This window comes from Strix aluco, chromosome Z (genome assembly GCF_031877795.1).
Source record: "Strix aluco isolate bStrAlu1 chromosome Z, bStrAlu1.hap1, whole genome shotgun sequence".
Lineage (NCBI taxonomy): Eukaryota > Metazoa > Chordata > Aves > Strigiformes > Strigidae > Strix > Strix aluco.
The window spans coordinates 66,206,694-66,219,381 of NC_133971.1; the positions used below are offsets into that span (position 1 = coordinate 66,206,694).

General features: G+C 39.0%; 1 protein-coding gene across 2 annotated transcripts in view; it reads left to right on the forward strand.

Annotated features, from left to right (window-relative positions):
• The first annotated feature begins 2,489 nt into the window (after positions 1-2,489).
• Positions 2,490-12,688, forward strand: part of AUH (AU RNA binding methylglutaconyl-CoA hydratase) — a 111,899-nt gene continuing 101,700 nt past the window's right edge. For both annotated transcript variants that reach the window (XM_074812506.1, XM_074812507.1), the window contains exons 1-3: positions 2,490-2,763; positions 10,324-10,391; positions 10,489-10,576. In XM_074812506.1, the coding sequence (XP_074668607.1) occupies positions 2,550-2,763; positions 10,324-10,391; positions 10,489-10,576 (370 nt within the window). In that variant the 5' untranslated portion in view covers positions 2,490-2,549. The remainder of the gene's footprint in view (positions 2,764-10,323; positions 10,392-10,488; positions 10,577-12,688) is intronic.

Consider the following 12,688-nt stretch of genomic DNA (forward strand, 5'->3'; position numbering starts at 1 on the left):
TTTTTTCTTCTTGTTAGGATATATTTTTAAATAATAATCTGCATGTCAATATACTTTCCCTCTGTAACTAAATGTGCTTTCCATGTATGACTGACTTTAAAGCTGTGTTGTTAGAACTAAACCACAGTGAAAAAAACAGGGAGCAAGAGAATATGGAAAACTCTGCTTTCATCCAACAGTCCTGATTCATGCTTGAACATCAGTGCAATGGAACTGAATATACAGTACTATAAAATGCACTGCAGTATTAAAGTACCAAAATAAAACACATTTAGGAGTATCATGTGGTTCTATGCATGGTACTCACGCTCTTTAAGAGAGACACAGTTCAAAGAACAAAATGACCCACTGTAGCAAGCATCTTTATGACTCTTGTTGCCAAAATTTTAAAATTTGATTTAAAAAAAAAACCATTACTCTCTAGACTGCAAAAAATCTTCAGGAGCTTTGTTATGTTACAAAGATAGCTATCTTACCAATCTTCACAACCATTCTGTTTTCAAAAATCACTACAAAGGTCATTGGAAATAAGACTTTTTATCTAGGTGTAAACATGCCCTAGCAGTGCAGATGTGGGAAACTGCAGAAAAAGTGATTAGAAATTAAATTTTGTTTTCAGTTCTTATGCTAAGAAAGTAAAATCAAACAGTGATGGTGTAAAAGAAAAGTGTACTTCTAAAACTCATCCAGCTTTAACCATGATTGTGGATGTTTGTACAACAGATAGGAGGGTTGATTCCATATGCTGACCTCTGCTCAGGAAAGTGTTTGCTAGTCTTTGAGTCTGGGAACCATTGCAAATGACAACACTTTAGCCTTCAGGCTAAAGGCAACATTATGGTACTGTAGTGAATCTAGTTCTGCTTCTAATGCCTTTTTACCTAATTCTATGTCTTTTAGAATAGTGCCGTCCCTCTGTTTCTATTGAAATATCTGGGCATGATCTTTCAAAATTTGTTCTCATTAAATAAAATGTTCTTCAGCTGTGAACAAAACTTCCAGGATGGACATTCTTTATCCCTTTCTGCTGGAAAAGTCTTTAGCATACTGCAGGCACTGCTGGAACAGCCTGTTAATCACAAGCTATAGTCTTGTTTAAATAGTAAAACATAATAAATGCAAGGTGATAGTCTGCCTGTTCCTTCCCTCCCCATTTGCCCTTCATGGTGCTCTTCATGAACAAACAGGGCATTATTTTTAGACTTTAATTTCTCCAGAAGGAAGGCAGTGGAAGAGCTGCTGAGCAACTGCAGGGAGAGGAATGCAGTAGCTAGTTCTCCCAAATGACAACCAAAATGGCTCCACCTGAGCCTTTGTTCAGAAGCAGTACAGCTCTATCCCTCTGATTAAGTAACACTGAGTTTTGAAAACCATAGTGGTGGCTCAAATGCATGTTTTCAATTCTCAAGGCCTAATTCTCTGAAGCAGATAAACTTCACAGTTTTAGGAGCCTCATTACTGTTACTGGATTAACTGCAGCTATAGCATCCTTTCCCAAGTCCTGTGGTAAGGAATCAAGTGAACTTCTTTACTTGTATCCAATATACATACATATACTCTGGCCCAACTAAAGGTTATGGTATTGACACATGGATTGATGAAATTGTACCATCCTTTTGAAACAGGTCATACTGGTTCTGTAATATGTGAATTTGCAACTAAAGATGGCAACTACCTCCCACCTCAACCCTTACTGCTTATACAGTTTGACTTGCTTCATGCCGGTACACCTGTCAGTGTGGATGGAGAGCAAGCAGACACCACAGCTGTATTCTTACACAACTAAACCCAGCTCGGATTACCAAACTGTGTTAGTTTCATCCTTACTTTTGCAAAGCAACAGTAAATCTGAGTGCTCAAAAAGAGGACAGTGGATGTAGAGGGGGGGAAGCAATGCAAGCAGCTTTTTATCCTAGTGCGCAGAACCAGGTGTTACCTGGTTTACATTACTCTCTGTAGCTACTTGATGTCAGTGCTTATGCCACCACCGGGCCTGGGCACGGTTGTGATACTGAAAAAGACGCAAGAGCAGAGGAGTTCATGTGCATTTCTTCTGGTACCACCTCATACAATGCAACAAAGTCTGAGCATGTTGCCTTTAAGATGGGACCTAGATGCGTTCACCACAAATAAAAGTGCTGTGTGACTTCCACCAAGAATTCTCAATAGAGCTAAACAGCAGCTTGTACCAACAAGAAACCTTTGCACGCACCGCTGTATTTCAAGCTGTGTGTGAAAAATTCCAGCTCTCTTCTGGCTAACGAGCCTTTTCTCATCACCGGCCGCAGCCAGCGCTGGGGCCGGCCCGCCTCGTGCCGCCCCTTCCCCGCCGGCTCCCGCGGCCCAGCCTGCGGCCGGCCACGGCGCGGGCTCCGGGCGGCCGCTGGGCGCGCGGGCCGCTCGCAGGTTCCTCGCGCCTCGGCGGCGGCGGCGGGGGGGGGGAGGGGGCCAGCGGCGCCCCGTGCGTGCCGCAGCCGGTCACGTGGGCGGCGGGGCCGGGACCGGCGGTCGCGAGAGGCTGAGGCGGCGCTGGCGGCGCAGGCAGCAGCATGGCGGCGGCGCTGGGCGGCCTGGGCCTCCTGCAGGGCCGAGTCAGGTTGGCAGTCGCAGCCGCCGCCACCTCCTCCCTCGGCCGGCCCAGCCACCGGCCGCCGGTGCGGGGAGGCGCCGCCGCCGCTCTCCCCTCGGCCGGGAGGAGCTACGGTTCCGAGGCGAAGGAAGAGGAGGAGCTGCGGGTCCGGTACCTGGATGACGAGCACAAAGGTAACGAGGGGAAGCAGCAGCGGCGGGGCGGCCCGGCCGCGCTGCTCCGGCAGCGCCCGGGCCAGGGTGACCCCTGCGTGCCGCCGCGGCACTGTGGGGCGGCCGCCACGGCGGGGCAGGGCGGGGGAGGTCCCGGGGGGAGCTACCCGGCAGCGAGGGGCGGGAAGAGAGCGGCGGCTCCTCCTCCTCCTCGGCGCCCCGGCCGGTGGCCCAGTCGTACGGCGCTGGGAACCGGGCAGTAGCTGAGCTGGCTTAGGTTAAGCTCTCTTGGCTCTTCTCTTCAGACCACCGCCCTGTACGTACAGTATGTGCAAGCTACACCTTTCTGAGTTGGCATCCGGTGGCCGCTTTAATGGGAGAAAATGAAGTTTGGCCGGAAATTGCTATGATCGTGCTGCTTCCCACACCTGTTAACGTGCCTGTGTGCAGGGACAGACAAGGATCCAGAAGTTGTATCAATGTTTTCTGTTCTGGGAAGCGTGACTTCAGCACTCTCGCTCATCTCATGCTTTCCTACTAACCATCTCACCCTACTCCTTGCTTTTAGTGCTGTCAACTCCTGCTGACCTGTTCTGCTCAGCTCTACCCAGAGTCTTTTTTTTTTTAACCCACCTCGTTAAGCAGAGAAAGAAAATCTGTGCTCCAGAGTGATCTGGAGCCAGTGCATCACAACATGGAAACTTTGTACTTCCTCTTGTGGTTTGGTGCTCACCAGGTTTTGGAGGTGTTTTTCCTTTGGAGGTGTTTCACTTCCTTTGGTGTTTGTCACTTCCTTCCCATTTGGGTGCAGCAGGGCTAGGAATAGTTGAGATACAGTAAGTGCAAGCTTTGTTCTTGAGGACTTATTTTTAGACCAATGATGCTGTACTTATTTTTATGAAGAGGGCCATAGTGTGGACCTCTCTTCATCTGCAGCACATGAATCTCTTTATGTGGATAGCATATCTTGGAATAACCATATGTTGAGATGCACAGTTCAGTTTACATCTTTCAGCATGTTAACTCAGTTACTTCAGATGCTCCAAATTCAGGCAAATGCCTGTGAGTTGAGTATGCCTATATGTAGATTTGTATACATATATGGAGACGTAACTTTAAAACTTCAAATTTCAGCCTAAGACTTAGAAGATGATTCTTTTTCAAAGGAAAACTAAGGTTCTGCTTTCACCTGAGGTCAGTTTTTTCTGTCACTGTTAAGGGACAGTAAAGCTGATGATGTAATCTGATCCTGAAATCCACTTACGTCTTAGTGATTGTTTTGTTCCCAACTCTTTCCAGTTCCTTTAAGATGTACTTCTTTAGTGCTGTTTTCTCAACCAGCTGTGGAACTTGGAATTAGTTTTAAACATTTATTTTAATTTTTTAAGGTTATTTTAAATTGAGGAAGAGGCAAGTCAGGAGCAAAGAAGAGTTTGGCAGAGTGGTTTTGTTTGTTCTGTGCTTTTCCAATAAGTGGTAGAAAATACTTGAATACTACCCAAGATCATGATTTTTGTTTCTGCTATTATACAACAAGCTATAGAATTAGGGTACTGTGTTTCAGCTGTTGAATCAGCTAGGAATCATTGCTTTTGTAATGTTACTAAGGTGTTTCGTGCTGTGTATCTATTGTTCATTGCTGAGTGCTTTTGATGCACATACTATAAGTTTGATTGTGCAGAGAATTGAAGGAGGTTTTTGGAGAAAAGGTGCAGAGATAGCTAAAGTTTTGCATGTCAATAGCCCATCTGTTTTTGTTTTTTTTCTGTTGAAAAAAATATTTTTGAAGTTGATTTTTCTTTTCTTCTCAGAATATACGTCTTTGTTAAATGTGACATTAAAAAAGCCCGAAAACATGGAGATGGCATTTGGAATGTTAAATCAACTGTGGCTATCATAAGGAAGGATTCAATCAATGTATTTTTAATTAATGAATTCTTTTCAGGCGAAGGGATTTTCTTTGGCTTTGCCCTTCAGAAGGACATAGAAACAAATACTGTTTGTTAATAAAGGATAAGAACAAGGGTCTAGAAGTAAGCCAGAAGGAGACATAAGCTTGATATGCCTCCTTCAGCAGCACAAAGAGCAGACCATGTTTCTGTGAAAGAAACGTGTCTGTGTTTCCTCCCTGTGCTCCTAGTGCACACCTTCCTCCTCGCCTTGTATGTCAAATTCATTTTTACCTGCTTACAACATGTAGTACCACCGCTGCATTAGGACACTGACTCCATATAATTCCCTCTGGTCTTTCTTGCTCTTCTCTACCCTACCATTCTTTTTTACACCAGTTCATGTTCTAGACTTTCCCAAGTGGGACTCTGGCGCTCCTGCCTCATCACATTCTTCTATTACATACTTCATGACTACACAGGGACAGACGCTGTCCCTCTGGCTACCTTTTATGGCACTCACATACTCATTTGTGCTGTGGTTATGTTCTTGTCCACGCCTCGTCTTTCCGTGCTACTTGGAGAAGGATCTGTTGTCTAGGGGCTTTTACAGCTGAGGATGCAGGGGAGGCGTGAAGACTGACAGTAACTGCGTCATGTGGTGGCACATACCTTGTAGCTCTAGAAAAATCTTTCCCTGCAGGCAAAGTAGCAAACTGTCCTGCCTCATAACACTTTTACATGATTCGTATACCACAGGTTTTGGGACGTTGTTAAACATAGACTGAAATGAGTATATTTGAAAGGGCTGGTTACTGAAATTTTAACTCAAGGTTTGGAGCTTCCAAATTTGAACTGAACTAGAATACAGAAGATGTGAGATTTTTGAAAACTGTGATTGTAAAATGCGTGTGAATTCCGAACATGTTGCAACTTGTGAAAATTTTAGTATTACTTTTCTATGAGTATAGGTGAATGTCAGTGCATTAGTATTTCTTAATTAAATACGTATCTTTTACTTTATTTCAGATTCTGTTTGATTATCACTAGGACTGAAATATATTACAACTATTGACATTTCAGAATTTTCAGCCACATTGCATTAGTGATCCCATAACAGATTTTAATGACCTTAGCTCTTTAAGTTATAGACGGAATTAGGAGAAATATCTCTGTAGTCTTGACTCAAGTGTTGCAGTGTCACTGGAATGCGATCTAAATATTTGTAAAATTTAGATTTTACACTAGAATGACTCTTTGTGTTTATATTTTCCACCTGGTTTTAGTTCAGTTAGAGTATGTAAGACAGCTTTTTGTCCTCATTGGTTAGAAATTTAACATATATGGAATGAGTAGAACAAATATGGTCTCAGTTGAAGTTGATAAGTTGGAAAAACTTTCCCTTCTTTTGCTCTTTTTAAATAAAGCAGGGCTGAGCAGATGAGATCTACTAGATCTCGACTTTAGAGGTAAAGAAGGTGCAGATATGGAATTTTGAAAAGTGTTTTGGTGTTTTTTAAAAATCCTGCTTAGGACTCATCTGTGTGATTTTTCACTTAAATACTTCTTGATAAGGCGATCAATGGAAACCACTAGAACTGTGCATGATACAGTCACCATAGATTCTTGTTTTGCTTAAAAAACTACTCTAGAATAATAAGACATCTAAGCCAACTTTATCTGAGTAGTTAAGTGAGACAAGCCTAAAAATAGCTCTCTAATCCTCCTTGTATTTTTAAGTGCATAATTCAGATACTTTTTTTCTATTTAGTTATGAAATAGTACATCTGGATAGGTAATTTGTGTGAGTGTGTATACTTAATACACATAAATGTATTTCCATAAGTACTTTTTATGCAGATGTAGTGAATATTTCTAACTCGGACAAAATTACTAATATGAGTGTAAAGACAAGACTTATTTGTAAATAGCTGCTTACATGTGCTTCTGCCATTGAGGATGAGTATTTTTCTAAAACTAAAAAGTACAAGATAAAACAGATAAAAATCATTATTTAAAGTAAGATTTCCTGTGGGCTGATATAAACTGTAGTTATACCATGATCTAATCACTTTGCTTAAATTGGTCCACCCTGTTTTGTACACTGTAGAAGGAAATATGATCTTCTCTCTCAGCAGTTTTAACTAATGATAGCATCATATATTTTTGCTATCACTCTTAAAATACAAGAACCTTTCAATAAATGCAAATCTCGAATTTAGTATACACTGAAATGAGGATGTTTCTGGGAATTTACAGGTATTTTGAAGCTATCTTTCATATATGTATGTATATTTATCTTAATGAAAGACATTTTTTGGTTTTATTGTATATGACTTTCATATAGTCCCTTAAACGTCAAGAATTATATCACAGGCAGCTTTCTGCTTTGACAAAGGTAACTTATAAGCAGGGAACATATTGTACGTTTGCATACACTTTTCATTGGATGGTTGACTAGGCAAGCAGGGATATGCTTATATTAGACAGCATTGGGAGTCACCCTTGTCCCTTGGAGAGCTTAGCTAATAGGGTGAAAGTTAGTTTTTAATATGTGGATGTAATTTTTAATAGATGCATGTTATTTGCTGAAGAGTGTTCTGAAATAACAAGGAGATGACTCCCAGGAAAAACTATGAAATGAATGCTTATTGCCTTTTAGTATATCTCCCATTTCTTTGACACCATACAGATACTGGAATTTTATTATTATTATTATTTCTACTGATATTTGCTGATGAATGTGATGATGACTTTCTAAGTTTTTTTTTTTCTTTAACAGATAGATTTTTCCAAATAATTAAAAAAAAAAGATTTTGGAAAGCACACCTATATGTGGGTGCTTTAGGAAGAATGAACGATGGTTAAATTAAACATAAAAATAATCAGGTTTTCTGTATGAATAACAATATTTATCAGAATGATTACCTGTATGGCAGTATTGTCTCAACATTTTGCCTTTTTCTTAACTTCTTTCTTTATAATTGGGTTGGTGGGGCTCTGCAGTGTTATATGGAGCCTGATTATTCCTTTTTGCCCTCGTCAGGGAAATTTATCCCATCTAAAATGGATATACCCATGGGGCCAGGAGTTTAAATCTTGTTGAATGAGCCAAACAGAGAAGACTTGCCTTAAACATTTTTTGCCAGGAGATTCTTGGGGTGGGCTGGGAGAAGGATTAAACTCTCAGCTGGACCTCAAGAAGTCTATTCTTTAATTTCTGTTTTGTGACTTTGAGCAGGCACTTAATCTGTCTCTGGTTTGGTCACTGATCAATAATACATTTGGAAAACTTCCCAAATCTTACTGCAGTATTAAAAAAACCTAAGAATTTGTTTTAAGGATGCCCAGGTACTATAGTAATGACATATTAGAACAAAACTGACTCAAACCAGAATTCAAAGAATGCCTTTTTGTATACATCACTGCAATATATAGTTTTCTCTTGTAAACCTTTTATGTTTTTCCTGTTGCAGTTCTTGCTTCTTCTTTTTTATCTTCTTTTTTTTTTTTTTTTTTTTTTTTTCCTATTTAAGAAATAGAACAGCTGTGTGGGTGTCATCTCTATTTATCTCTTTATTTTTCTGGAGAGCGAGGCAGAAGTGGTAGATTTGTGACTTGATATGACACTGCTAAGAAGAGTCAACTTGTATGATTTGTCTTCAAGGATCATCCCTTCATAGGAAAAAATATTAAATGTTCTTCAGTGTTAATTGGAAATTCGTTCTGAATACACTAATATTGGTGATGGAGCAACAATTGTTGCGGTTTGATGGGGAGAAATAAAATACAAGTGTATTTAAAAAGTGTCATTGTCATTGGAAAATAGCATGCTTCTGAAAAGGACTTTATTTTCCTAACTGAAGAACAGTTTGGGATGATAGCTTCTGTAGTTTATTCAAATGTCAGATTTGCAGTGTGCCTGAGAGTTTAAAATAAAAGCCAGGTCAAGTGTCTCTTTGTTGCTTTAATGTGTGGTGAATGTGGAGTATTTGAATTTGGAGTAATCCTTCTGAAGAGTAAGTTGTGATGGTAGAATAAAAGTGCTATAGTACTACTCTGCTTTGCTTAGCAAAACATAAACAGATTCCTGTGTAAGTGCTGAATAAGGACCCTTGCAGGAGGTCCTAGATGCATGCCTCCAACCATGGGGATGAACAGGTGGGAATTCAGGTTTACAGAACAAGGAAGTGAAGATTATTTAGGTTAGCCAGGCTCCTCTCCCCTTTTAGGAGGTATGTATACATAGCAATTGATTGTACCCTGGGAGCAAGCAAGAGGCACATGTACTCTTATTACTTGGGTTTAAACATTTTTATTTCAATCTTGAGAGTGGTAGCTGGTCAATGGAGCACTTTTGTTTCAAATTGGTAGCTGCAGAAGGAGCAGGAGCTGTCTTAAATCTCATCGTGTGTGCATGCGCGTGCATGTACATGCAGGAGAAAGAAGAGGAAAGGGAGTGGGGTCAAGCACTGATGGGTCAGTACTTTGGGAGGACAGGTTTCCCTGAAATAAAAGAAGTAGTATGTGCTGAGATGACAAGACACACACCCTGTGGAGGTTACGGGAGCCAGATTACATATAGATTATATGTGCAAAGCTGAGTGGTGAAGTAGTAAATACTCAGGCAAATACTGAGTTTCTGGAATTTCTTTTTTTCATCATGTAGATTGATGGCAATACTGTGGGCATTTTTGTTTGAGATCAAGAACTCCCTTTTTGTCTTTCATTCCTGGTCCCTGTTCTTCTACTCCTTTGTCTTTCTCCCCTTAGCCCTGCATTCTCCAAGTGAAAAAAAGCCCTTACTGATAAGACCTTCCCAGGGCTGGATCAATTTAATAGGACTGTGTGCTGATGTTTAGAATTTAGGGAATTGTGGTGTGTTTAGGAAGTAATTGTCTAAAAGATTATAGGCTTGGTAAACTTAGACATTTCCAAGATAAATTGTTCAGAATTTTCCTGTTTGATAATCATGCCTGTTAAGCTGAGGGGGGTCGAATAAGGAGAAACAATTCGTGCTTCTGCTACAATGTTCAAACAAATGCACATGCAATCAGTCAGTGAGACAACCGATCTCTAACTGTTCTAAGGGAGCTGTGAATGTATGATTGGAGCTGTGTACCAAGCATTGAGTGCAGTTTTTGTGTCTTCGGGGATAATTTTTATATGATTTTTTCTTTTTAAACAAACGTTCAGGTTTCCTGTGGGTAGCTTTCTTTCTATGTTTGTAACTTCCTTTTACCTGTATCGGAGTTGCTAGTCTTAGCTATGGTAGCACTTATGGCTTTAAGAAGTCTCTGAAGGCAGGCTGTCTAAATATGGAAACATGTTTTACAATTAAATATTATTTTTCCTGATTGCATGTCAGCACTTCACACACAAACATGAAATTTGTGCATGCAGTTGTGTAATTATACATGCAACTTTTGTAAGCACTATTTCCATGTGAAGGTGTTAAGGCTATATTTTTTTTCTTAAAAAAAATGTTATTTCTGTTGAACATGGAATGTTTAACATTGGAAAATGTAACTCAATTTATTTTGTTTCAAAAACTCAGTAGTTAAGTGATTACACTAGCATTTTTTTTGCAGTACTCAGTGATACTTTTTCTGTAATTTCAAAATAATAATTTATGTAGATAATATGTATTTTACTACATTGTAACAATGATACAATTTTTATTCCCCTCCAGGAATTGTGGTGCTTGGATTAAACAGATCTCATGCCAAGAATGCACTTAACAAAAATCTTTTAAAAATGGTAAGTGAAAATAATAGTTTTTAGTATAAAGGTAAAGTATTGGAATTAAGGACTTTAAAAAGTGTTTGGTTATTCCCCTTCCTCCTTTTCTCTGTAGATGTCAAAAGCTGTGGATGCTTTGAAATCTGATAAGAAAGTACGAACTGTTATATTCCGGAGTGAAGTCCCAGGAATATTCTGTGCTGGTATGCAAACTTAATTTTCCTGAGAAGCTGGAAATCTGTATCTCATATTGCACAAAAAAAGCCCGGATTCCAAGGAAACATGTCTTCTGTATATATTCATCTCAGTAGCGAACAAAACATTTTTTCATGATTTTCTTCAATTACTAACAAGAATCGAATATTGGTTTTGTACTTTCTGTGTCATAAAGTATTTCAAAATATGTAATAGATTATTCATTGTGGTGGAAAATTATTTAATTGAGCTCCTAGAAAGTCTTGAATGTACTCCAGAATGAAGACCAAATATGCTAGAGGCCATATAAAGAGGCTGTGTAGAAAGCGGTATCAAAACAATATTTTAAACACATTAAAAATAAATTTTAATTAAAGAAATGTACATAAAATTAATTATGAACATGACTGTTGCTGCAGGCTTAATGTATTCTCAAATTAAAAAACCAAACCAAAACAAAAAGCACACACGACCCCACGTATAAAGCAGTACATGTGTCTTGCCAAAGTGCTCAGGAAAATAGAAGCTCTCAACTGTCAAACACTAGGAAACAGATTTTGTCAACACATCAAAATCAATTGAAACAACTGTGTCTTGTGGCTATCAAGTGAATAATCGTCTTATTTTCAGATGGTCCATCCAGTTCTTACTTTGTTCAAATTTAATTTAAATCTGTTTGAAACTGAAAACAGAAGTTTCTTCTTTTTAATATACAAATAGAACTGTCAGGAAAGAGGAGGAGATCACTTCTAAAATCTTTCTTTTCTGATAATTTATGCAGTCATTAAGCTTGCTAGCCATACATAACATAATTAATTCAGTTTTAAATGCAAAATAGTTTTTCCAGTTTTTATATATGTAGCACATGTAAGTACTTTTAGTTGAGTTTAAAATTATTTTTGGTGCTTTTAAAGTCTGTTTTCATCCACACACAGTTCGTCACTTAGAAGACTTGTGAAAAGAATTGTCTTGAAAAAAAGAGTAATAAATTTATCATTTAGTAATACATATAAATAGGTTAAATATGCATGTATTAACATATTTAATTTAAATGTTGTATCTTGTTTTAAAACAAGTTTTAAAGATCAGTCACTATTCAATCTTCAGGGAAAAAAGGTTTAAAAGCTGTGGTTTTTAAACTGATGAAGAATGCAGCATCAGAGCAACAAATGCAAATGGGGTTTCAAGTTGGGTGCTACATACATTGTATAAAAAGGTGGCCGTTAGTTGAGATTTGTTATCAACTCTTTTTTTAAAAAAAAATTATTTTTTTTTATTTAACATTCATGAATTTTATGGTACTGTTATATAAGAAATATGAGAGCAGAAATACTGATTTTGAGGGAGAGGATCTTAGGTATGCTATTAATACCGTATTTATGAGCTCCAAGTACTTCTCCAGTATGCTTTGTTGGCTGACTTTGCAGGGCTGTTTTGGTATTAAGATTTAACATAGGTATTGTTGCCTGTTTGGGTAAAAAAAAGGCAACATAAAGTATGTACAGCTGACTGTATACAAGATGTGGGGATGTTTATGTGTGAACATCAGGAAGAGAGATTAGCCCTGAAAAGGGGAGCGTGAAAGACTGTGACTGGTTAGCTATATCCGCGTCTTAAACCAAGAGGTAGAGATAGGGTGTGGACCAGGTGTCCATAATTTAAAAAAAAAAAGTGACGGGTAAAAGGAGGGTCCTAAGAAAGGAAACTCCTGTATTTGAACCAGTGAAATAAAGGATGTTCCAACAGTGGTAACTGAAATTCAGGGTGAACCAGAAGACTTGACGCCGAGTTTGTCAGTTGAAGATGGGCAGAAAGAGCTCAGTGGCTGCATGGGTTGCTTTTGTAGATGACTTTAGGGGGTGTCTGTAAAGAGAATGAAACTAGAGGAAGTATAACGGGACATGGAGAAAACAGGTAATGGCTTAGGGAAGTAGGATGAAGGGAGGAACATACTGGATGTAACGGCATTTTCTGGAGGGGACTTAGCCAGGAAGTTCAGTAGAACAGAAGAAACTTAACGGTTAAAGAACAATGTGTTTCAAGAACACTTGATTTCCTTAAAAAATGCAAGGCTCATCTTGTGAAATGTCACATTTTTTATGCATTATAGTGCAATTCTA